General features: G+C 41.0%; 1 protein-coding gene and 1 long non-coding RNA gene across 8 annotated transcripts in view; one reads left to right on the top strand and one right to left on the bottom strand.

The window, feature by feature from the left end:
- The window catches only part of DOK6 (docking protein 6), a 281,383-nt gene that overhangs the window by 196,683 nt on the left and 57,732 nt on the right, over positions 1-26,968 (top strand). For all 4 annotated transcript variants that reach the window (XR_004316276.1, XR_004316278.1, XM_032470717.1 and 1 more), the window contains exons 6-7: positions 319-457; positions 13,246-13,363. Coding sequence is in view for 2 of the 4 variants with exons in the window: in XM_032470717.1 (XP_032326608.1) it covers positions 319-457; positions 13,246-13,363 (257 nt within the window). In the remaining 2 variants the exon portion in view is untranslated. The remainder of the gene's footprint in view (positions 1-318; positions 458-13,245; positions 13,364-26,968) is intronic.
- Positions 18,000-25,899, bottom strand: LOC116660677. 4 transcript variants are annotated; one of them, XR_004316281.1, is made up of 6 exons: positions 25,615-25,899; positions 24,703-24,811; positions 23,318-23,442; positions 21,522-22,017; positions 20,948-21,020; positions 18,000-20,265 (listed from the first exon to the last, which is right to left on the bottom strand). It is a non-coding gene; the product is annotated as an uncharacterized LOC116660677 (long non-coding RNA). The 4 variants fall into 4 exon arrangements; XR_004316280.1 differs by having other exon boundaries at positions 24,703-25,899; XR_004316282.1 differs by lacking the exons at positions 24,703-24,811; positions 25,615-25,899 and having other exon boundaries at positions 21,522-21,764; positions 21,874-22,017; positions 23,318-24,285.

Below are 26,968 nucleotides of genomic sequence, written 5' to 3'. Positions count from 1 at the left end.
TCGTATTCTTTACGCATTGGTGAGACGTGCACTGTAACAACTGAAATCACTTTTGTCTGTTTCTTTACACTACTTGTGAGCACTTCATCCTTAAAAGTACAGCTGTACCTGGATTTTCCTCCGGTTCGTTCTCGTGCACTGTTGGAAGACGCGCTGGTTGGTTGGTTGGTTGGTTTGGTCAAGGATGAGTCCGCCTCACTCCCTCCTGTGAAAGTGGAGGAGGCGGGGATTGCAGGGCGAGGGCGTCTTTTACGTGGAGAACTGTTACGCACTTGAACACGTGAAGACCCATCTCTTTCCCTATCTCTGTTCTCACAGAATGTGTGACACAGGAGAAGGACTATTCACTTTTCAAACAAGGGAAGGAGAAATGATCTATCAGAAGGTCCATTCTGCGACACTGGCCATAGCTGAGCAACATGAGAGATTAATGCTAGAAATGGAGCAGAAGGCCCGGGTAAGGCTCCTTCCTTGGTAACCTAACAGCTTGGAAATGAATGTCGCTGAGGTCTGATGCACATCATGTCTGTGTGGGTCCATTCATGACAGCACCCAGGTGTCCACCCCAACCCCAGCCTGAGAGCTTGTCCCAGTTACTAAACCTCATCTCTCTAATACCTTACTCAGTATCTGACAAAAGAAGTCACTTGTGGCCACCAGCAGGGAGCCACGCACTTGCTGTGTCTGCCTACGACCTGTCCCCATGGTTACCCACAGAGAGCGTGGAGCGCAGGGAGGCTGAAATGAGGAGCAGTGCTCTCTGCACATCTCCACGTACAGCTGGACAATCAGAGACGCAAGCGTGGACCCAAAATAATGAGGAAAGCTAAGTTTCGACCAGAAAGGATTCCCCTTTTCTGCTTGTCTCTCTGTTTATCCTAGATTCTCTGAAACTTCTAGCTCTTTCTGTACATGTTTCAGAGCCAATAAGAAAATACTTGCAGAAGCAGCTTATACTTTACCAGCTGTCTGTTATCCTGTGCTGGAACACAGTTTCAGGGTCAAGCTAAGAAATGATTTAGTAAAGAATCTGAAATAACAGATTTTACAAGTAGCTGGAAAAAATTCTAAGTTTTACTACTAACTTCTTTGAAAACCAAACAATGGAATTATTACTGGCTGTAATCTTAAGAGATCAGAATTCTCTTTCTTCATAATTTATAGGGATACATAGATTTTCTGTGAGAGGACAGATGGAGCTTTGGAAAATAGGTGGGTCACTAACCAGAAAAACAAATTCTATTCCACTTTAAGACCATGGAGTTTTATATCTAGTATTATACTAGTTTTGATTGTTTAAAATATTATGTATTTGAGAATTTTAAGTATAAAATTAACTTTTGAATGTAAGAAGATGATTTTACATTATTCCTAACACATTTTGAATTTTGTCAGTACTACATACACATTTTTATCCCTCTGTCTAGGGTATGGTTTAAAGTCTTTCTAAGCTCTAATGGTGACAAGGGCAACTCAGGCTTATGCAGGACATTTGGCCTTTGGTGGGGGAACCAAGAGCCCTTCCACGCAGCTGTGACTAACTGCCTGCCATGAAGGCGAGCACTCGGTGTCCTGGGTTCCCTTCCCAGCTCCACCACTTACTGGCTGTATAATCTTGAGCAAGTTACTTAACCTCTGAATGTCTCATTTTCCTGCGTCTATAAAATGGGGGTGTAATAGTGCTACGTATTTGGTTGCAATGAGGTGTCTGTGCATTAGTATAATATATACTAATGCTGAGAACAGACCTGACATAGAAAGTACCGTGAAAGGTTCATTATTACGATGATGATGTTCAATAAGTATAAGACTTGCCAGGTTTGTGAAGACACTACATTTTTATTCCCAACAGTAGCTAAATAATACCTTCCAGTCCTTTTTAAGTGTGTCTAACAGTCTTGTGCCAAAAAATTTGCAAAACAAAATTTCACATTTGCTGTTGATGCAGCTGTATGTTTCTCTCATCCCGCCCACTGAGAAGCAAGTCCAGGGGAGTGGAGTGAAGCAGTTGCGGGAAAGGGACTGGAGAGTGTAGGTCCACCCATTAAGATCTCAGGCAGTCTAAAGCCAGGACTTGGGTACACCCTGGAGCTGGGTGCTTGGAGATGGCAGAGAAAGGTGACAGATACTTAAATAGTAGGCTCAGTATGTCTCAGCAAAGAAACCAAATGTTTCTGGAAATGACAAAGTCAGAGACACCATCCACTTGGTGCACACATATAAATGGAGCATTTGGCTTAATTTCAAAAACAATTGCACAACTGTGCTTTTCTCTGAAGGTTAATACTAATAAAATTAATCCCTATGTAACACGTTCTTTAGAATAAGCTCAACTAACAATGCTTTTCCAAGGGCATGCTACCACAACTTGAAAACCGCCCAAACTCCCCCATTTCTAGGACCATAAGTAAAGATTTCCAGGTCTCCGAGATACTTTTTCTTTTACAATACCTCCTCTATCTACATACACAAATTTCTTTTTAAAAAGAAGTTCCAGCAAGTATGAAATAGTACCTGAGGACCCGACCCTCTGTCTAACTCTTCATTTGTTTATATAAAATAAAACGGAGGTCTGTGCTATAAACTAAGCAGAAATATAACTTGGAAAAGTACCAAAAAGCCTTATCTAAGCTACAAAAAGATTGCATTGCATTTATTATGTATTCACTACAAAAATAAGAAGATAACACTGCTCATTGGCTTTCCAGGTTTAAAACTAGACCATGGAAGATAAATATCGATCAGATAGAAAATGTTTATACATTTTTAATGTGATTAGAAGGATTTTACAAGATTAAATTATCAACAAGCTGTATAAGCAATGAATGTCCCAAACACCGTTCCTCAGGCAACTGAAGTATTTACTTTCATCTTAAAAAAAAAAAAAAAGATAGCTTAAGAGTGTTACTGGCTTTTATAGATAAACTTGAATGAGAAATAATGTCTCAATAACCATTTCTTAACTATAAGAGAAAGAACCCAATGCATCTTTAACATCATATACGTGTAAAACTTTGTTTTGTCCCATTTATCACCTTCCTTTGTGGGAGCACATGAACAAACATAGTGCGATATATCTCCATAATCTGGGTTAGGCAGTGTTTCTGTTCTTGCTTGAAGAATCTGATATGTAGAAAAGCATTGTGAATAAAACAGTACGTTTGAGCTGTAGGACACTGGATTAAAAAGAATCACCGAACTGGTAAGGCTGTTAAAAGTATATATGTCCATTTCCTTCACTGAGAAAGCTAATGAAAGATTGAGGTAGTATTAAAACTGACTCAATTAAGGAGTTTTAAAGCAGAGGTTAGCCATTAATTAACCATTCACAGGTTTGTAAATAATATATTTAGAAATTCTGCTGCTCAGTGCCGTGCGTGGCGGCAGGGCAAACAAGAAAAGGGCAAGAACGTTCCTTCTCTCAAGTGGCTCAGAATTTTGTGGGATCAAGTAGTTTATACTTCCCAGAGTAAGCTCATCTCATTCCTTATACTCTCTGACATCTCAAGATTTCCACATGCTTTAATGTAACCAGTTTAATCAGGTCAAGAAGTGCCATCACCAAATTTTGGTCAGTGATGCTAAAAACACCACTAGGCTTGTTCGTCTTGTCATGACAATGGAGGCTGAATGATCTCTTGGATAATCAACTTGGTGGAAGGTCCTCAGTCAGGGCTGCATAGAGAATGATTTACGTGGTACGAGAAGACACCTTTCCCTTTATGTTCAGATGGAAATTTCAGCGTCTCACTCTGAAGTCTTAAGTAAGAAACAGAAAATGATCATGATAGAAAAAGAGAGAGAACAATCTTAAGCAGCCTCTATATTTTCTTTGCTTGTTAACTCAAAACTAGCCTGATGTTTAAAGAGAGTTTTGTAAGGGAGGCACATGGGAGAATGAAATCACAGTGGTAAATTTTAGACTGAAACTGTTTCTGAGAGATGACTCAGATTCCAGGATTTGAGGAATTTATGAAAGCTAGCTATTGAAACAAATGGCACCTCTAGAATTTTTTCCATTGCACAGAGATCATGTTCATAGAACCTTCTAAATTCTTCTAATCCTGTTGCCAAAGTCATTACAGGTGCCCTGCCTTGCTTGTGCAGCCTTATCAGGGGAGGGCTGTACCATCCTGGTGAGGCGACAGCAGCCGTTCATCAGAAAGCACGTCACAGACGTGCCTGTGTGGCTCAGCCCACCGAGGGTGGGCTGGCTTCACCAGCAACAAGACCTCAGATGCCCTGAAACAATTTGATTTTGGATTCACATGGATCTGTTACACATATACCCAGACAAATAATATGTAAGAAAGTTCTTTTTTTAATTTGCTTTGTATGTTCTTAAGCTTTACAAGTGTTATAAAATGTCCGTACGGAAGGAGCAGCTGAGAAGATATGAATGGAATTTTTAAAACACAGATTTTTTTCCTGGTATCAAAAATAAATAAAAAGGAGAGGGGTTGTCATTAGGCATTTCTAACCTTGTAACATTGTAAGCGATGTAACAAGCATTGTAGATACACAGCCTCCGGCAAGAATGACAGTGTGTCCTTTAAAAACTCCTATTTCCAGTAATTCCTGCCTCCTACTCACCAGAAAAGCACAACTTAAGGACAAATAGCACGAGTGATACTGAAATACCAGCAAGATAGCAAAACCACGTCTAACGCCTAAAAATCACCACTGGCAGGACTTGCCAAAGGCACTGCTCTCCGAGGCCATCAATTCTGTGCTTTTCCTAAGCGCTAGTGGATGGGGGGAAAAAAAAAACAAGTAACAGAGACTCACGTAAAACTTCTTTCCTAGAAAACAAATAAGTGTTTTCTCTGTAATTTGTCATTTTATGCTCTCTTTTTACTAGAAATATAAGAAATAGAAGCAAGTTAAACTCACACATTTAACAAACTAAAAAATATTACCATTCCGGAAACAATGAACCTTTTCAACAGTAGTCATTTAAAAGCGAACGATCTTATTTCCTTTTAATGTAAGATAAGAAGAAATTTCTGGTGAAGAAGCAGCATTGTCTGAGTCTACTGACCGCCCCGTGGGCGTGGAGATGGCTCTAACGCCCTCATCTCAGTGGAGTGCACCGGGGAGAGGAGAGAGGACGAAGCTGGCTTCGTGTAAAACTGTCTGAGACTGCGACTGCAAATGAGGGTACCTGCCCTTCTACATTCACGCTTGATCATAAATCTTACCCAAGGATTGACTTCTACCCGCCTGTGAAATAATTTTTGTCTAAATAGTTGCACGAACGAGGAAGTGCTGTTACACTGCATCAATTCCAAGATGCACATCTCTTCACGGTGTAACACCTCTCCAGTCAAGTGGGAGTCAGTTTAATTGCAGCACTGTTCTTGCGGAGTGCTACCTAAAACCAGGTTGTCTTTCTAATGATGGCGTCCTAGAGTGTGTAAACTACTGTAAGACTTGTCGTAAGTATTCTGAAGACACTCAACTGTCACTCCCAACTGTAACTAAATTATATCTTTCAGTTCTTTGCAAGTGTATCTAACAAGGCCATGAGCACCAAGTGCTCATTTATAAATTTTGAAGGATAAGAAAGCTTCCAGAACGGGATCAAGCCTACGTACTCTGGGTTCCTTTTGATTGAAAAGCATTCTTCACACCCACGTTTTATAGGAACCTCAATCACCTATGGGAAAAAAAAAAAAACAAAGTTGTCCCATACTGAAAGGCTGAAGAATTTGGAAGCATAATGATTTCATGAGTCGTACACAGAAAAATGTTAACACTTTTTGCAGTCTCTTTCCTAGGTGTATATTCATGGAAGTTTAAGAAATTCTAGGAGAAGTTTAAATATATTAGATAATTACATGCCACTTGTAATCCCTGTGATATATATATATATATATATATATATAGGAATCTAATATATAGGAATATCTGTTAATAAATTCATTCTCCAAAGTTCTATTCTTGATTCTATTGCTCAGTATTATCAATTATCAACCATAGATAAGAGCCTTCATTATTACTGACAGTGGCCAGTTCCCTGCTGGGAAATGCCATTTGCATTTTTGTGAAATTTTCTTTTACTGATTGACAAACACTGATTGTAATAAACCAGCGCAAGCTCAATTAGAAAAAATGATTATGGTGGATAACTTCAGTGGGCCTGTGATCCTATTGTTTAAGAACACTGTGGGAAATTTAGTCTCTAAACAGACAGACCAGAAAGAAATGCATACATTTACTGCAATACACAAATGAGAAGGAAATGGTGAGAAGGCAACGTGTAATTTTTCTAATAAGTGGAGCTATAAAAACAGTGCAACAGCTAAGATTTTATTTAAGATCATTTTTCCCTTAAAATTTGTAGGTACTCTAGATGTCGCTTTAGAAAATACAACATACATATATTTTACATATATTTAATAACTTGATTAGAACTGATAATATATAAGGAAAATGACTGCCTAACGTTAAAAAGTTCACCTTCCACATAAAAAAAATACAATTTTATTTCTTTTATTTGTATTGCTAGAATAGAACAATAATAAGGAAACTCTGTAAGAATGATTTTCCTTTTTTTAACTATGTTAGTCTTACTAGTTCATGGGCAACAGTCTGCTCTTGGCAATTACAAGAATAATTTCCTTAAAGGAAAACAACAGATTTCAAAGGTCGATCAGGATGACTCAGCATATTATAAATCAACTATACTTAATTTTTAAAAAAAAGGAAAAAAGAAAAAGAAAAGGCAGATTACTTAGGGAAAGAATGATTCAGCACTCAAACATATATGACCCAAAGAATCAGACTGACTGCTCTTTGAGACAGTGCTATAAAATAGAAAAAAAAAAAAAAAAAGGAAAGTAGGCCAGTAGTGGGCAAACTAAAAGCTAAGAAATTGATGCAAGAATTGCCTGGGAATATAACTATGGCTACTTTCAAAGAATGTGAACACAGCTGTCAATTCCTGGGATGTAGTCAGTGCATGCATACACATTACATGGAAGCAGCAAAACATAGTGGGTAACCAAACAGACTCTAGAGAAAGATGAGCAGAGCTGTGTGACCTTGTGCAAGTCACTTAACTTCTCTGTGCCTTAGCTACCTCTTCTTAAAGTTGGAGGAAAGGCACAATAACATCTACTTCAGAATGTTAGAATACCACCTGGTCTTTCATAAAAGCTCAATAATTATTAACTAATTCATGAAATAGCAAAAAAAACAAAAAACAAAAAAATAACTCTAATTTTAAACAAGTGAAGTTTTAAAACCACCACTAAAATTCATCCCAGCTTTCATTATGGGCAGACATTGGAAATTAATTATTTAAACTTTATTATACCCTCTAGATATTTATATATTTCAAAAACAGAAAGACAGTAAAATTTTTATTTAAAACATCTTTGCATGTTAATGTTTTGCTGTGTATTCATTATGTTCCTTATGTTCAAAAAGTACCTCTATAAATGCGTCTGCTTACAGATGACAGACAGTAGATGGTAGGTAGGTAGACAGAGGTAAAGAATATATTCTCTTACAGGCATTACTCAGTACAGGTAATAATGGTGTTCAGAGTATTTATGGAGATGTTTGTAATGTCTGATGGTATTCCAAAGTCCAGTGTTTTTCACCCTCTATGAAAGTATTTTGGTCAATACATGGTTTAAAATATATAACATCCGTTTTGTCTCAAGGTAATGAAAATAATAGTCCACAGAGTCTAATTTTAAATGTCACCTAGCAGCTTCTATTAAATGACTGTAAATTACATTTTATGTGTTAGTCTGGTACAAACTCAGCAAAGTATCTTCTATTTTTTTTCCCCATTTATCTTCAATAAAATAGAAGATTGAGTGTGAGGCGTCCCCTATGGAAAATTAAGTCAAGTCTGTGAGAAACCAATTGTCCATAAACAGTCAAACTTCAGAGGGCTGTTTGAACAAATCCAAGCAGTGCCAAGCTTGGCTGGCTCATGGTCTCTGTGGCTTCTGTTTCTATGCAGTTTTCAAGTTTCATGAGCTCTTTTCCAGGAACAAATGAACCTGGATGTTCTGGACCGGGTGCACTTGAAGTGAGCATTTCCTCGCTGAGCAGTATGTTCCCTTAGACAGACATACGTTTCACCTGTCACATCCACACCACTGGGAAGTTCGCAGCGCCTCTTTCCCCCAGAGTGTCCCCTCGGGTCTCGGAAGAACCCGGGGCATGTTCACACACACATCCCTCCCTAGCGGTGACACACACACACACACACACACACACACACACACACACACTCACTCACTCACTCACTCACTCACTCACTCACTCACTCACTCCACACTCCCTCCCTCCCTAGCGGTGTGTCCCACCTGCCCATACCGACCACCTGGTCGTCAGACTGCTCTTTCTAGGGTTGTTTTGTTTTGTTTTGTTTTGTTTTGTTTTGTTTTGTTTTGTTTTAATAATTCTGTTAAGCTCTTAGACTTGGATCCTGGCAGACGCCCGCACCTTCCTGAGGCTCCTGCCACACTCGCTGGGGGCGACTCCCGCGGCGGGGCCCCGCGCAGGCGCAGCCGCTCCCCGCGCGGCGGCCGCAGGCACGGGGCCGCGGTCTGAGTGCTTGAGGCGGGGCAGGCGCGGTGCTTGTCGCTCTAAGAGCGTCATCTTGTAGAGTATTCATGACCACAGTTAAGGTACGTTGTATTAACTCTCGTGCACAGATAAGGAGAACTTTGGCTCTTAAAACACGTTCGGGTAGCTTGCCGAGGGCGGACGCGGGGCGGCGGGGGGGCCGGTGTCCGGGCCACTGACCGCGGGGCCCGTGCGCCTCCCGCCGCGACCCCGCCGCGCCGACGGGGCGTGCTTTTCCGACCACAGGAGAGAGGCACTTGTGTCCCTGCCTTGGTCCGGTGGGATTGACCCAATTGGTGTCATTCTCATCGTATCTGAAGAAAAGGGGTCCAGTGATTTATTTTACGAGTTGTGAAGAGAGGGGGGAACGTCGCTCAGCGGTGTGGCACCGCCAGCAAGTCACATGACCCCGTGAGCCTCACCGTCCTTGTCTATAAGGTTCAGATGGCGTGTGTGTTGACAGTTTACGTGGGCGTTAAATGGGGTAACCAAGGAGGCCAGTGTGCACGGTGCCGGGCACAGAGAGAACGACCCGTGAATGCTCGTCTATAAACGCTAATTTCTCCTCTCCCAATGGTATAGATTCGTGTCTCAAGTGCTAACATGCTTTTTAAAATTCTAGGCAATAATTAGGGAGACTGAGCAAGAGGAAAATTAATTTAACAGTTTTTTTTTAAATACACATGGGGAACACAAGTTAGCATTAGGTTTATCACGAGGGCCAAGAGAGTCCCAGAAGAACAGAGGGAAACTGCAGAAGGCAGGAAGGTCACCGGGATAATGATTTTGGTAAAAGGATGAGGTGCTGGTAACAAAAGTCGCATCGGTCACCCGGCCCTTCCGCTGCTTGAGGGCAGAGGTCCTCTCTGAACCCAAGGCCGTGTTGTCACGTGTTGTGTTATGTTGGGAAGGAAGCTGGGTTTTCCCAGGAGGGACCAGCATCAGAGTCTGAAGAGAGTGGACTCAGAAGTTAAGAGAGCTGTTTTGTGTTAGAGGTTCTGGAGTTGGGGTTTTACCTTGAGCAAACCCCTGCATCTTTCTGGATTTTGCTTTTCTGTCTGTAAGATGAGAACTACTAGACTTTCTGAGCCGGGGTCAGACCTTGAGTGACGTGCGCACAGGTCACCTGGGCTTCCTCATACCATGGCAGCCTCAGAGCCGTCAGTGACGACCTGTCCTGATGATGTCCAGATCTGCCCTCTGCCCTGGAGAAAGGCACTCTCTCTCCCATGGCTGCGTGCTGCGCACACATACCTGAACGATAGTAAGGAACGAAAGTTGTCACAGGAAATGCAGAACCGTGAGCAGCCCAGGAAGGACTGTTTCCTGACAACCCCTTTCAGCCAAACGTCTTCCAAGCGTTTTCTGCAGTTTAGGGATGGGGGGGAGAAGCGGGCTGCGGCAGGAAACGGTGCTGGGCTCCTCTTTGAGATGGTACACTAATCTCAGATGTTGACAACTAAAAAATGCGTGTGTTATTTACATATTGTCTACATGGGGGCGAGCAGAAGCAGCCAAGCCTTGTTTATACCTTTATGAGTCTTCTAAATATAAGGTTCTTTGCTTTGGGGTCTCTTTTCTCATCCACTGGAAGGCAGCATAAGTCTCATCTGTATGATGCTCAGATGACGGTATTAGCTGGCTCTCTATAGGGCACCTGGGGCCAGAATCATTCTTGGGATGTGGGCTTCATGAGATGCGCAGTTGTAGCTCTAATGGAACACCAGTGTTTTTACTACTATCCAGAGGGTGAGCTGTAACTGTTACTCTTTCCGGATGCTAATAAGCAACTTCTGATTCATTGCTCAGTATCCCAGTGAACTGACCGCTGTTTCAAAAAGAATGAAACTGAGAGAGAGAGTCAAAAATAGCAAGAAATGTTGGCAAGTGTCTCAAGAACTGAATTCACTGCTTCTAGATCTAGTTGATTTCCGCATCTAAGCTGAAGCATCCTTCCAAAATACTGATCCTGGGAGAAGCACATGACTGCTGCCTGCAGGGAAGAGCCCACAGTTAACTACTGTGGGAGCTCTGACAGTATGATTTGCAGAATTTTCTACCATTTCTTGAGGATTTTCTCACTGACTGAGGCAGCGGAAAGAATCATCAGGACAGATCCTCACTGAGAAGAAATAAAAGAACTTTGAAGACATGTATCCATCTTATTTGATTTCTTAAAATATGGTAATTGCTTAGAAATGATGTCACAGTATCATTTTCTCGTTTACACATGTTATATAGATGTTTATTTGCAATTTAAATATAAACTGCCCTGTGTTTTTTAAATTATCCATACTTTTATGATCCTAAAAATACTCCAGGTCAGATTGATATATTGCTGTTTCAGTTGAGAAATTACTATAGCACTTCATATTTTTATCTTAATGCTTTTAATTGATTATAATATGAAAAGTAATGATCCTAAGAATATCCACATACAAGTTCTCAAATAAAAATGTTCTCCTTTTCTGCAATTAAATACTGGAGTAAAATAAAGAAGAACTAAAGACACAAATGAAGAAATAGAAGGTGAAAGGTCTCCTGGAACTTGAAAACAGTGAGAAGAGAGAAATGGAGAAATGAGGTGAAAAAAACAATATGGGGTGAATCAGGTGAAAATTTTATGGAAATTATTTTCAAGTGGCTTCCAGTTACTTGTCTCTAGAAAACAAAATATGTTTACTGTGTTACCGTGACACCTAAGACTGACCATTTGGGAAGAAACATGTTTCCCAGAATTTAAAAAAAAAAAAAGAAGAAAAAGCACCTTCATCAAATTTTGGGAAGAAGAGTTTACCACTGATGATCTATTGCTAGGTAATAAACAAATTATACTAGAAAAAAAATAAAGAGTAGACAAAAGTACGATTAATATGAAATTCATTTTATCAATAAATTGATGTTATTAATGGGCACTGCTGACACTAATTAAAGATTTTATGTGTTTAAGTTTACGCCTCACATGAGAAAGGTGAAGGCCCTTTTGTCCCAGTGGCAATTTCAAAGAATGAGTCTTGCCTCCCTCTGTCCCTGACAGTAGTGGGTGATAGGTATGAGTGTGTGTAAGGATATTTTGTGTCTTAGCATGCATAACCCACCCACAGAGACTCTCCAGCTGTTAGGACTGGGGAAGAACTGGAAATGCACGTGGTTAACGAGCATCCCAAAGATTTCCTACTGAAACCCCAAGTCTGGCTTCTCCCCAGTGCCCTCTGCCTACCAACCATGCGATGTGGCTGGGTTAGTACACCTATTTGAAAATAAAACGGAAAACTCTGAAATGCAGCAAATTTTGAAAAATAGAAAAATTAGCTGCAATGTTGCTATGTTTGAAGCCATCTTTAAATATATATATATATATTTTCAACAGGGCCAGACTTTTAAATACACTGAGGACACTTTTGTGGCAAGACACAGCAGTTCAGGAAATGCTTTATTACTAAAACAGTGAAATCAAATAAATACGTTCAAGGTCTATGGCTTCACATTCTGTTAAAATGTGAGAGCTTCCTAGTTTACTGTGGCTTTCAAGGGCCTGCTGTAGCGAAGCAGGGACGCGGGACAGCAGGGAAGGGCAGTGACACTGGATGCAGACTGTGAGGACTATCCGAGCAGGGGGAGCTCCGTTGGGGGTACACCCAGTGAGCCAGTGGGACTGCAGCACGATGCCCCCCCGGTGCTCTGCACAGTTCCCAGGGTTGCCGAGAGTCAGGTGGTAAACATGGGAAATGTGAGATTTCACGGATTAGAGGATCGCTCATGGTCTGTCAGAAAGTGAACCTTTGCTCAGACTGCATCAGAGAAATGTGTGCTAAAGCCAAATAAAACCATTTCTAGGTGTTTTTTTAAAAAAAAAAAAAACCTGGCGTGAACCAATAAATATGAATTTCTCTCTTGAAAATGCAAAGTATTCTTTTCTTTGAACTAGTCATGTGCCTGAGCATCACCTGATGTGATGTTGTGTGAATCTCTGTAGCTAACCTTAAAATGTGTCTTGCAAGTAAGAAAACAGGCCACACTTTCATCACAGGACTTCTCAGGCAAACTTTTTTTTGATACGTACAACATCCTATCACAGGAGCAAAGAGAAAGTTCTGTTTAAGAAACAAGCCATTGGGTAAGGCTGGGAGTGGGTGTCAGGAAAAACTAAGACGTTGAAATGGGTAAAAAAATTGGTATCTTGTGTTTGGCACCACTTGGGGAATCTGTATCTGAAAGGGCCTGCACCTCCATTTTTTGAGCTATTTTACAATTCAATAAATTGTCAAAAGCTGGTAGTAACACAGATAATTCTTGCTCATAGAAATGCAAATAAACTTGTCTGGTTGAATACAGTTGATTATTGCTCTGTTTACCAGCATTCCTGGTTGGCTGTATGCCCTTTGAATTCTCCTCGGAATCAGTGGTACTATCTTTTTGTTCCCTTCTTAATTAATGTGTGAGATCAATTGTTTACAAGTGTTCATTTTGTATTTTTTAAATCGTGACTTTACTTTTTTTAAAAAATGATACCGGGAAAACAGTAGATTCGGCAGTGACTAAAACAGCGTCTGTCACCCACATTTAACCCTGAACTTGTAAGGGAGCAGATTTCAATTTAACATTTTAAATAAGGCCTAAGACACATTTTTTCTTTTTCTCTTCTTTTTTTAGCTTCAGACAAGCCTGACTGAACCAATGACGTTACCCAAATCCATCTCTCTTCCTCGCAGCGCGTACTGGCACCACATCGCCCGGCAGAGCAGTGTTGGGGAGATCTACAGTTTGCAAGGCAAGTGACCATAATAAGGCAGCAGTGCCGTCAGCTTCCCGCAGGGGGGCCAGGACTCAGGCAAATTGCTCTGTATTTGCATTGCTTGCTGTTTCTCCATTTCCATTTATCAGCTGTCACTGGCCACAGTGGGAGCTCTGAGATTTACAGTGGCTTTTCTAAGGCTATCATTTCATAGACTCAGGGTAAAAATTATTCCAAAGATCACCACTTTGGCACAGGGACTTGACTGAAACATTACGCAGAACGTATCATCAGAAACTAAAAGTAGCTAATAGCGGGATCTGTTTCATGCCGTTTTACAAAGGACTTCTTTCTTAGCATCTTTTTGCCGTAATAGGACTATCAAGTTCAGGATGCTGACTTCCGGCTCTGTCATGAAATGCTACATAACCCTACTCAGAGTTTTAAGATTTAGCCCAAGTGTTGCTGGGGGGGCGGGAAATGTCACGTCCTGACCCGCAGGAGTCCTTAGGACTGACCACCAAGTGAGGGTCCTTGGCATCACGCAGGAAAGAATTCAAGAAAAGGGAAGGCCAGTTTAATTGGAGAGACATACTCCATTGGCAAAATGCAGACTGTCTCAGGAAGTGAGCGGCCCCGGGGCATGAGGTGGTTGGTTTCATGGGCTGAGTAATTTCATCGGCTGACAAATGGCAGGAATAGTGTTGCTATTCTGGGGAAGGGTGAGGATTTCCCAGGAAATGGGCCACAGCCTGCTTTTTGGCATTTTATGGTCCGCCTGGGAACAGTCATGGCATATGAGGTGGGGGAGTGATTTTCAGTGTTACAATGAAGGTAGAGCGAGCTAAAGGTCAATGACCAGACTATTCTTGATGCCACCTTGGCTTCAGCCGGTTCAAGCTGGTTTTTATCACACCCTAAGTGTGGCACCCCTCCATCATGTATTTAGCGGTTGCGTCCGTCCCTTTCCCTCCTGTCTCAGAAGCCTTGACACAGAAACCATTTGAGAGGATGCAGTGTGACTGTGTGGCCTTGGTATTTTTCCTAATGATAAGTGGTTGATGGACTGCACGGAAATGGCTTAGCAGGTGAGTCAGATTAACAGAGAGCAGGTATTTGATCAGCAGCAGACCCCTCGGCTTCTATGGTTCTGTTCCTATTCCTTCTCTTATGTCCTCAGTGAATAAAAACTTACCCTTCAGATAAAATATTTGGCTGCAAGAAACTTAACAGCTGACCAAGACAGGAGGAAGCAGGAACTAAGAACTATAAGGCTAACAAAACACAGCTGAAAACACTCATCAATCCTTTTCTGAAGGATTTTTTACTGGAGTGTAGTTGATTTACAAGGTTAATTTCAGGTGTACGGCAAAGTGATTCAGTTATACATATACGTGTATATTTTTTCTTTTCAGGTTCTTTTCCACTATGTTATTGTAAGAAATTTAATATAGTTCCTTGTGCTATCCAGTAGGTCCCTGCTTTTTATCTATTTTACATATAGTAATGTGTATCTGTTAATCCCCAGCTGCTAATTTATCCCTCCCCACCTTTTCCCCTTTGGTAACCATAGTTTGTTTTCTATGTTCATGAGTCTGTGGTTTGTAAATAGAATTTGTATCATTTTTTTTAGATTCCACATATAAGTGATGTCATATATTTGTCTTTCGCTGTCTGACTTACTTAGTATGATGATCTCTAAGTCCATCCATGTTGCTGCAAATGATAATATTTCATCCTTTTTTATGGCTGAGTAATAGTCCATTGTGTATATATGCTACATCTTTATCCAGTCATCTGTTGATGGACATTTAGGTTGTTTCCATGTCTTGGCTATTGTAAACAGTGCTGCTGTGAACATTGGGGTACATGTGTCTTTTTGAATTATAGTTTTCTCAGAATATATGCCCAGGAGTGGGATTACTGGATCATATGGTAAGTCTTATTTTTAGTTTTTTAAGGAACCTCCATACTGTCCTCCATAGTGGCTGCATCAATTTACATTCCCAGTGTAGGAGGGTTCCCTTTTCTCCACACCCTCTCCAGCATTTATTATTTGTAGACTTTTTAATGATGGCCATTCCGACTGGTGTGAGGTTATCTCTCACTGTAGTTTTGATTTTTCATTTCTCTTGATAATTAGCGACATTGACCAGCTTGTCATGTGCCTGTTAGCCATCCGTGTGTCTTTTTTGGAGAAATGTCTGTTTAGGTCTTCTGCTCATTTTTTGATTGGGGTTTTTTTTTTTTTTTTTTTTTTGTTATTAAGCTGTATGAGCTATTTGTATATTTTGGAAATTAGTTCCTTGTCAGATGCATCATTTGCAAATATCTTCTCCCATTCTGCTGTCTTTTCATTTTGTTTATGGTTTCCTTTGCTGTACAAAAGCTTCTAAGATTAACTAGGCCCCATTTGTTTATTTTTGCTTTTATTTCCATTACTCTAGGAGCTGGTTCAAAAAAAAATATTGCTGAAATTTATGTCAAAGAGTGTTCCTCCTATGTTTTCCTCTAGGGGTTTTATAGTATCCAGCCTTACATTTAGGTCTTTAATCCATTTTGAGTTAATTTTTGTATATGGTGTTAGAAAATGTTCTCATTTCACTCTTTTACATGTAGCTGTCCAGTTTTCCCAGCACCACTTATTGGAGACACTGTCTTCTCTCAAGTGTGTATTCTTGCCTCTGTCATAGATTAATTGACCATAAGTGTGTGGGTTTATTTACAGACTTTCTATCCTGTCCCATTGGTCTATGTGTGTTTTTTTGTGTGCCAGTAACATACTGTTTTAATTACTGTAGCTTTGTAGTGTAGTCTGAAGTCAGGGAGCGTGATTCCCCCAGCTCCATTCTTCTTTCTCAAGATTGTTTTGGCTATTCGGGGTCTTTTGTGTTTCCATACAGATTTTTAAAATTTTTGTTCCAGTTTTGTGAAAAATGTTGCTGGCAATTTGATAGGGATTGCACTGAATCTGTAATGCCTTAGGTAGTGTGAACATTTTAAGAATATTGATTCTTCCATTTCAAGAACACAATATGTATTTCCATCTGTTTCTTTTGTCTTCATTTTCTTTCATCTGTGCCTTATAGTTTTCAGAGTACAGGTCCTCTGCCTCCTTATGTAGGTTTATTCCTAGGTATTTTATTCTTTGTGATGCAATGGTAAGTGGGATTGATTCCTTAATTTTTCTGCTATTTATTTCATTGTTAGTGTATCGAAATGGAGTTGATTTCTGTATATTAATTTTGAATCCTGCAGCTTTACCAGATTCATTCATGAGCTCTAGTAGTTTTCTGGTAGCCTCCTTAGGATTTTCTGTGTATAGTATCACGTCATCTGCGAACAGCGACAGTTTTACTTCTTCTTTTCCAATTTAGATTTCTTTTCTTTCTTTTTTCTGATTGCTGTGGCTAGGACTTCCAAAACTATGTTGAATTAAAGTGGCAAGAGTTGGCATCCTTACCTTGTTCCTGATCTTAGAGGAAATGCTTTCAGTTTTTCCCCAATAAGTATGATGTTAGCTGTGGGTTTGTCATATGTGGTCTTTATTTTGATGAGGTGTGTTCCCTCTGTGCCCACTTTCTGGAGAGTTTTTATCATAAATGGATGTTGAATTTTATCAAAATATTTTTCTGCATCTGTTGAGATGATCATATGAGTTTTAGTCTTCAGTTTGTTAATGTGGTATAACATATTGATTGATTTGCAAATACTGAAAACTCCTTACATTCCTGGGATAAATCCCACTTGATCGTGGTGTATGATCTTTTTAACATATTGTTGGTGTTGCTTTGCTAGTATTTTGTTGAGGATTTTTGCATCTATATTCATAAGTGATATTGGCCTATAATTTGTGTGTGTGATATTTTTGTCTGGTTTTGATATCAGGGTGATGGTGGCCTCATAGAGTGAGTTTAGAAGTGCTCCTTCCTCTGCAATGGTTTGGTACAGCTAAATGTTTGGTAGAATTTGCCTGTGACGCCATGTGGTCCTGGACTTCTGTTTGTTGGCAGTTTTTTAGATACTGATTCAATTTCAGTGCTGGTAATTGGTCTGTTAGTATTTTCTGTTTCTTCCTGATTCAATCTTGGGAGATTGTACCTTTCTAAGAAGCTGTCCATTTTTCTAGGTTGTCCGTTTTGTTAGCATATAGTTGCTCACAGTAGCCTCTTAGAACCCTTTGTATTTGTTTGTTGGCTGTAACGTCTTTTTCATTTCTGACTTTATTAATTTGGGCCACCTCTCTTTTTTTCTTGATGAGTCTGGCTAAAGGTTTATTGATTTTGTTTATCTTCTAAAAACACCAACTTTTGGTTTCATTGGCCCTTTCTGTTGTTTTCTAATCTCTTATTTCATTTATTTCTACCCCACTGTATGATTTCTCTCCGAGAACTGCTTTTGCTGCATCCCATAGGTTTTGGGTTGTCATGTTTTCATTTTCCTTCATCCCTCAGTATTTTTGATGTCCTCCTTGATTTCTTCAGTGATCCATTGGTTGTTTAGCAGCATACTGTTTAGCCTCCACATGTTTGTGGTTTTTGCAGTTTTATTTCTTGTAGTTGATTTCTAACCTTATTAGCGTTGTGGTCAGAAAAGATGCTTGATATTGTTTCAGTTTTCTTAAATTTACTGAGGCTTGCTTTGTGGGCCAACATGTGCTATTTCCTGGAGAAAGTTTCATGTACACTGGAGAAGAATGTGTATTCTGCTGATTTTGGATGGAATTCTCTGTAAATATCAATTAAGTCCATCTGATCTAATATGTCATTTAAGGCCTGTGTTTCTATTGACTTTTCTGTCTGAATGATCTGTCCACTGATGTAAGTGGGGTGTTAAGGTCCCCCACTGTTGTGAACAATCCTTTTCTTTAAGCACAATAGTCTTGAATGTAATAGGCACCCAATAAATACCTGAAGGAGTGACCACAATGACCATCATAATCAGGCATTCAGAGTATTTTTCTTTTCATACATTAACTTTTGCTCATGTTAACACTGATAATTGTCTTTCTGTTATAAGCAAACCAAAATAGTGTGTTTTTAAAGCAATAGTTACTTGGCAGAGTTTCAAACCTAGACTAATGGAATTTTATCAGTGTGGATGAATGATTAAAGATAACATTTTCTACAAGAAAAAGCAGAACCGTTTTAGTCACTTATGGAAGATAAATGAACACTCTTAGGACCAACTTGACTACCTATATTTAACAGATAGTTATCTTTTTGTGTTATTTGCATGAGAAAATCTTTAACAGGATAAGGGTTAGAGGATTGAGAAAAGGAGGGTAATTGTGACAATGTCACAAATCAGAAAGAGGAGACATGCTTCTCATCTTTTGTTTCCCCCCACAAATGCTGACAACCACACACTAAAATCACCTGAGTCATGATCTTGTAAAATTAATCTTACTTATAGCTGTGATTAGAAATAATTAGAAATATGCCTTTAGCATAAAGTTTTTATTTAAACATAACCATATATATATATAAAATATTGGTATTCAATAGAAGAAACTTAAACTATGGAATATTTGAATAAGAAAATAACAATTAAATTTCTAAGCCAAAAGTAGGTGTTACTACAGGTAAGTTGGAAATGGGTTGGAACCAGTGTACTGGTAACTGTGGGTTCTGACCAGAGTTTGGGCTCTGATTCCAGCAACTGAAAGACTGTTGTTTTCATGGTGGCTTATAGGAAACTTTTCTCTGAAGGTGGGGCTAACATTTAGACTGGTAACTTCAGAAAAGTCAGATGCACCCAACAAAAAATACCAGAATGCACTGAAATTTCTTAAAACATTGTCAGGGATTGTTGGAGGACAGTGTTGATTTACACAGTAAAGTAGAATCAGCAACCAGTTAGAATACACCATGATTTGTCTCATTAATATTAATTTTCAGCTATGTTAAGGGTTGCAAATTATTTATATGGTCTTATTGGGGAGGAAAAATTTACCTTCTACTTTCTAGGTTCTCTGGCTGGTCTAGTAATTAAATTGACATAAAGCAGATTAACTAGAGAAAAATAAATTTAACTTCATAGCCACGGGAGTCCTGTAAGACTGAAAGGCAGGTCTGGCAGTGGAGGCGTACACGGCGTCCTTCTGAAAGGAGGAGGGTGATTCCCAGGGCCAGGAGAAAAACAGGTGTTTGCTAATTCGATGTTTGCCCTGCTGTACAGATGGGTCATTCAGATGAAAGTTACCTGTGCTCATAGCTCTGTGTCTGAGCCAGGCCTCCTGTCTCAATTCTTTTAGGTAGCTAGGGGGGAGGTTAAAGGTTCTTTCTAAGTCTTTTGGGCCTTGACTGTCCAAAGTGGCACGTTTTGGGGAGGTTTGGTCTGAACCCCTTCTGTCTCAGTGTCACATTCTTCTTCGGTTGGTGGTGGTTTTACATAACAAAAGATATGTATTGATTAAGGTGATTACTGAAGTCAGACAGATACAGGATGTACTCGGTGCCAAGTACGCGTCACTGTACTGCACGTTTATTTTTGTGTTGCCTCCTTCTTAGAGCAGTACACGTTACCATTTTATATACCCCTCACTTTACGGTTGTATCATGTATAGACATAAACTTGTAATATTTGACAATGATTTATTTTGTTTTCTTCGTATTCTGTTGAGGCGGCCGCGGTAAGCAGAGGGCCAGGGCCATGTGGTTTTGGGGGGCATAATCTCCCCAGATTACGTCCCTGTGGAATCGAGGCAGAACAGAAACACTGAACCTCATCACCCCTTCATGCGTAGGTACTTTGTTTTTCACTAAACACATTGAACTGTGGTCAGTTTGCACCTCACTCCCTCGGCTCTGCTCCTTGACGTGGCCTCCCCACTTCTGCACAAAGAGAACCCAGTCAGGCACTACCCTCATCCCGCTTCCAGAGGCGAAGGAGACCCTGGCTTTGGTGGTGACACAGCAAGTAAACTGCAGGTGGCACTGAGGAATCAAAACATGATGAAAACATTCAAACTATGAAGCTGAGATCAATGTGAAGAAGGTAAAGGGGGAAAAGTTTTATATACTTAAGGTTTAATAGATTGGGAGTCATTAATAAGCAGCACACATACTAAAACTGAAAAAAAATTCATGGTGTGAAAATGTAATCTATTCTATATTAAGACCTAACTATAACTTTGCCTGTCACCCTCAAAGTGCAGGTAAACTTGGTGTTAGTGTGTTCGCTTCTGTCTCCCATTCTGTAATCACAGTGGCGAGACATACCCCAGTTCTAACTTGCCGCATCTCCCCATCCCACCTCAAGACTGGTGCCCTGAAGTGGCCTCCCCGTTGTACTCTAGCTGTCCGGAGTCAAAAAAATTGAGAAACAGAATAATTAGCTTTAACAGGTACAACGTTAGCTAAGCACTCAGCAGCTGCTGTTTAAAATCTCTACCCCTCAGTGGCGTGCGATGGGTCACGTCACCTCTTCCTGCAGGACTTTTCCTTTTTGCAGTTTTCACCATATGATCAGGATTATTGTACTGGAAGGTAATTTTTTATTTATATGTCTCTAACTTCTGTGACACAACACATTCTAGACATTATCTCTGGACTCAGAGGAGGAGAGAGAAAAGGTAAGTAAAGAGAGAACTTCACTTATCTTTCTTACTTTGCTTACCTTTCCCTCGACTTTCATCAGCCTCCTACGTATTTATAGTGCAGACTATAGAGCAGAGTCTTTAAAGTGGGACCTGTGAAGATGACACGAGCATTTATTGAAAATGACAGATCAAACTAGTAAAAAGCATGGGTGGCACCAAAGCTCCTAGCAGGGCACTGAGTGAGTTGATGGAGGACAGAAACTGGGTTCCAATGTACACTGGGAGGAGGTGCCCTCGCTCCCAGGTCTCCTCTGCGAGGAAAGTTCTCAACCAGTGTCACCCAGGGCACAGAGTCCAGTCCCAGGACCCCACAGCCCCCCCTCCGGACCTGGGCTTTGGGCTTAGTCCCTGTTGGAAAGTGGGCTTCTTGCTTTAGGATGGTTTTTACTGAACAGGGCCGCTTGCTCCTGCTGGTCTTCATTTTGCTCAGCACAGAGACGCCCTTGCCTGATGTTGGGGTTCCGTCTCCCTCCCCCTCCTGGCCTCCCGCCCCAGGAAGAGAAGGGCCTGGAGAGTGCGAGCCTTCAGTTCCCCTGATACATTTAATTCCTCATTTCTGCACAAAACTACAGGGGACATACTGTGACTCACTTTTGAACAGCCTGGACAACTTTGCTCTTTGGATGAAGGACTGGGGGGTGCCATTTGTCAAGGTGATCACTCTCCGAGTTCTGCTTTCATTAACGCTGATTAACATTCAGATGCCAGCTCGGCTCTGCCCGACCCCCTCCGCCGGGCGCAGGTCTGTAATTAGCTCCAGACCCCGGTGTCCCCGGCAGTGGACCTGATTCCACACAAGGCATTTTATGTTCACCGACAGGGCAGCTCCAGTTTCTCAGAAGGACAGGATGCAAACAGGCAATTAGCGTTAGAGATAACCTTTGGGAAGGCGTGAACAGAGTTCGGGCATAGATGAGGGGGGTGCATCAAAGAATTTACTTACTCTTCGCTGGCTCTGACCCTCTGTCCTTCTCTACTGCCTGTTCCATTTCAAGTCCGCATTGTCTTTAAATTGCTTCCAGTGAGATCTTCTATTTAAATTTTCATGATATGATGTTTTCCAAATTGCAAAGTTAATAAAAGCCTCCTGTAGCAAGTAAAACACACACACACAGAATTTTGCACTGTACGTGGTAAAAAGGAACTTGTGTGTATCCAGGCCACCATCGTCCCAGTGTTTGATCTGCACGTTGTCAGGGACTTGGTCACGGCGGGTCCACAGCAGCCCAGCCCATCCACACATTCTCCGTCCACCCAAGCCCACTGGTAGGGATTTGGCAACAACTCTTAAACATACGAGCCAGTTTTTAGAACCAAGAATTTCTGTCTATTAAACCTTCTTTATGAACATTTATTGCACAGCCTGACCTTTTGAAGGGTAAGTCAAAGGCAGGAAATGCCTCCCTAGGTAACAGTTTTGAATCAATTACTCCCCTAAAACAGTAACCATAAACATGCTGAAAATATTCTCGGTATGAGACGTTCCTCCGGCCCTGCAGTCTTCCAAGCTCCCAGACTTCTATGTATGGCTTTAATCCATCAGAGTTTACAAATGTTATAAATATAAGTTTGTTTATAAACCTGCTTCTTTCACTAGGTTGTGAGGTAGCAACTTGGAGTGACTTTTTCTATCCCCATGGCTCTGCCAAATTTGGGGGGGTTAAGTCATTGTGAAGAGACTCCATCTGTAGAGATTAAAGTCTTGAGTTTTAGAATGAAATAAACCTGAGTTTAAACATTAACTTTACTACTGCTAGGTTGTGAGACTTCAGGCCATTTACTTAATCTTTCTAACCCTCATTTTCTTCATCTCTTAAATGAGATAATCCACATAGGGTATAAAGATTCCATAATTATTAACTATTGTCAGTATATTCAACATTAACCACTGAAGTCCATTGAATCTGCACTAAAAGCTGCTTTCTCAAAGAGAAGCATGCTGTCCAACTCCTAGTTATTACTGTTTTTCAATATTATTATAGAGTTTTCACTATGCATGAATTTTGTTCTAAGGCCTTTATAAAAATCTAGCTCTAAGAAGTGGTTTTCTAGCTTCTGAAGTTCTAGAAAAACTGGATCTAATGCTAAACCTAACCCTGTTTTTAATGCAAGAGAAGAAATGTCAGGGCTTAGGACTGACATTTTACATAGGTTTTTTTTTTCTTCCCCCGTGTGAGTGTAAACAAGACGTTGCCACCTAAAGAGATGAACCCCTCCTCCCAAGCCTTACATCACCAAGTCCCTGCAGCCCAGGGGAAACCGGACCCCGTTTTTCGGGTCGGGGAGTGGCAAAACTCCCAGAGGGCTTTGTTCAGCTCAGTGCAGGAGGGTTGCCCCCGCCCCACCCTCCTCTCCCACCCAAGGTTAGTTCTTGCTGAGTCACTCACCCTGACTCCCGGGAAGCCTTTACGAGGACTTTCTTCCTCCACTAGGCGCCAGCCTCTCTTGTAGACCAGCTTTGCTTGAGCCAGTTACTACTAAATGGGTTCTCTCACGGGACGCGTTCTACTGGCTGGACCGGAGGTGAAAGACACGGTTTAGACTGGTAATGAAGTTCTCCCGACACGGCACAACACAGAATCTGAAGGCAACTCACAGTGTGAAGTGTAACAGTTGGCCATTTACCCTCTGCCTATTAGATACATAAAAGTAGTTACTGAAAGATAAAAGACTCAGCGTTTGCAGATATTATACTAGATGAGTATAATCTACCGATGGTCTTATTCAAATCAGTTGCTTCACTCTCTTTAATTCAAACCTGAAATTTCAGTTGTCTGAATATACTAGGTAACATGTTAAGCTCTATATTGATCAAACTTTTATGGAAAGAATATATTCCCTTTTATTCAGTAGGGGATAAACATGGTACATAATATTAGTTCAAGGAAATGTTAACACTCCATGACTGAAGGCCAGAGGTCTTGTCACATGTGTGTGTGCACGTGCACACAACACACACACACAGAGGACCGTTTGGCTCATGCGGTCTGACCATGTTTCATTTCCCTCAAAAATGCACCTAATTAAGCTACACTTGTAAACTACACAGAAGAGCCTTTTATTTTCTATTGGTTTTCTTTTTTTTTTTTTAACCTCATCTCTGTCTCTGGCCTTTCAGCTAAATGTACTCCATCCCTAGTTCCAGGCTTCATTGTTGTATTTCATACATTTCTACTTTATTTTGCTTTGTCTGCCAGAAAACACCACAGCTGGAGACTTGATAATGATTGGAGAATAAGAAAAGATGAGAACCATCAGGAAATTAGCCTCTTTAAAACTATACTTGCCAGAGAATAAACTGCACAGTTAATGTGGATTTGAGCCTGGGAGTGGCCAGCAGTGACGTTCTGGCATCACGCCCTGCCCTGTAAACTGTAGGTTCTAACTGAGAGTTTGCTGCTTCAAACTTCACACGTCTGATACTTAGGCGTATGCTTACATAAGTTTGCATACAAGAAATTTATGTTAAGAATTGAAACCATATGCTTATGTTTTAACGACTGTATTTAACACAGAAGAACAGGATGGTTTGGGCATGTTCTTAAAAATGTTTGGTTGGCATTGCTTTTTTATATTGGTTTGGTAGGGAATTTAGAACCTTCATTTTATTAATGTTTAAATGTGCATAATTCAAGAAAGAATTTCAATGCCATACTTTAAATGACGTAGTATGCCTTTTATATATATATATTTGTTCAGACATAAGACACGTGAGTTTAGAACAAAATTTTCTTCCTGACATCACAAGTCTGAGAGAAATTGTACTTCTTACCCTTTCATTCATCAGAAAATCCCATTATTCCAGATGCAGACGTTGCGTCCCTGGTGTGTATCTGAGGAACAGCTGCTGTCTGTGGCCCCGACATACTTATCTCAGAATTCTGTATGTGCTCAGAAAAGAGGTTGATTTAGACACACCCTGTGCTTGTGTTGGGCTGCACCTCGCAGACCTGCAAGCCTTGTAGTTGCCCAGCCTGGAGACGGCAACAGGGACGTCAGGGGTCTAAGGGACAGGGGACCCTACACAGAGGGTCCAGGGGCAACACACCCCCACCGGCAGCAGTCTGGGCTCCTCGGGGGAGGGGGAGGCTAGCACCTGATGTCAGGTGGCTCACCAGTGGCCAGGGACTAATTAAGTCCTGTCATTAAGAGGACTGGCTGGTCACGTGAGTGGAGCAGGGCCTGGCCAGAGAGCATAGGCACAGGCATCCTCAGTGGCCTGACCACACAGCTTGTAACCGTAACTCATAAGCACAATGAGTTGAAAATTTCCTTTGAAGACAGTTTATCATTCATGAATTTGTTTGTAAAACAGTTTAAAGTTGTCTGTTTTTGACAGTAAAATTTAGCCTCATTCTTAAATTCATCAAAAAACATAGAATCCCCCCTCCAAAATAGAGTGTGACCAGTTTTACTACTCGAACACGTCTCTACATTAATGCTGTAGATTCTTTATGAGCACGTTAAATAATCAAAGTATGTACAAATGAAAATCATAGTCCACTATGCATTTCCTAATCTATGACCTACTGCCTGGGCCTCAGCAGTAAATCCATCCTTGGATCTGAAGGCAGAGATGCTGGAAGTCAGGAGATCAGAGAGCTCGCCCAGCTGAGTAAGTTATAACCCAGGTCTGTTCAACCACATGTGATCTCCCCAGTCAGTCAGGGGGCAGACCGCTTACCTGGTGTCTGCAGAGCAGGTAAGGAAGTACAGTGTGTCTGGAGAGTCTATACAGGAAGGAGAGAGGCATTTTATTGCACAGTCTGCTGCAAACAAGATATTATGCTAAGTAAAATCACAAGTGCAATCTCATACAAGCCACACACTCCTGAAAAGGCGGACTGTTACGGATGTGGTGTTCAAGAGTGGACAAAAAGCGCCGTCACTGCCGGCCTCGCTCCTGTTTACTGAGCGCTTCACAACGCGCCAGGCTGTCTGGGCTTCCGTCGCTGCTCCCGTCACACAGAAGGACTGCCCAGAGAACCTGCCCGAGGACCAGCAGCAGAGCTACCAATCCACACAGTCTTAATTTGCTAGCTGGGTGGCCGCCAGAACGGGTAAGTGATATGAGTGCCTGAGGGTAACAGAGTTTAAGACAAAACAGGGAAGCATGTATAGTTGCCGCCCTGCTGCCCAGGTGCAGACTCTTTGAACCACAATCAAGGTTTACAAGAACGACTCCCCGCAAAGCACGCTACAGCTCCTCTGGAGTGAGCTTTCCATGAGACGACCCAGATGCGAGCAGTCTAAGCGATCTCTGGAAACTCCACAATATTCCAAGTCATGATCTATGTGGCTTGGGCATGGCTTTTAAAATTTCATAAAACATTTGCTCCTTTTGTGGGACAATTGGACGCACACTGTGTGTGTAAATTGGCTGGTTTAACTCTTGAGAGTTGCTATTGCTTTTCACTATTACTTTCCAAGCTTTTTAACCAAGTTTTACAGCAAATTCAACTGTGTCTCCCTCAATTCCAGTGTCCTTAGATATGTCTTCGCAGTTTTCAAAATCACTCTCCCAGTAACAGATCCCTTTGCTTTCCTGCACTTTTCTCCCTCCTGAGCATTTTCTTCTCTCTTCTTTAGGCCTTAATGCTGACATGAAAGCTGCCCTGTTGTGTCATTGGTTCATGTGACTTCCATCACAAAAGTGCAAGCGTCTTCCTGTTTTGTTTTGTTTTGTTTTGTTTTTTCGTTGACTTACTTTTTACTGAGGTATGGCTGACATACATTATCTGGAGTTTCCAGTGTACAACACAGAGATTCAGTATTTGTATATAGTGTGAAATGACCACCACACATAGTTACAGAACGTGGTAACTTTAAGATCTACTCTCTTAACAGCTTTCAAATATGCGATACAGTTTTATTCACTGTAGTCGCCATGCTGGATGTTCCATCCCTATGACTTACTTATTTCAAAACTAGAAGTTTGTACCTTTTGACCCATTTCAACCAGCAGACGTGGTTTCCATCCCTGTGTACGTTGCGGTTTCACGAGTTGAACAGGCGCATAGCCCATTATAGCAGAGTTA

The sequence above is a fragment of the Camelus ferus genome, chromosome 30, assembly GCF_009834535.1.
Source record: "Camelus ferus isolate YT-003-E chromosome 30, BCGSAC_Cfer_1.0, whole genome shotgun sequence".
Classification (NCBI taxonomy): Eukaryota; Metazoa; Chordata; class Mammalia; order Artiodactyla; family Camelidae; genus Camelus; species Camelus ferus.
Note: the sequence above shows the minus strand (reverse complement) of the source record. Positions and strands in the feature narration are given on the sequence as shown.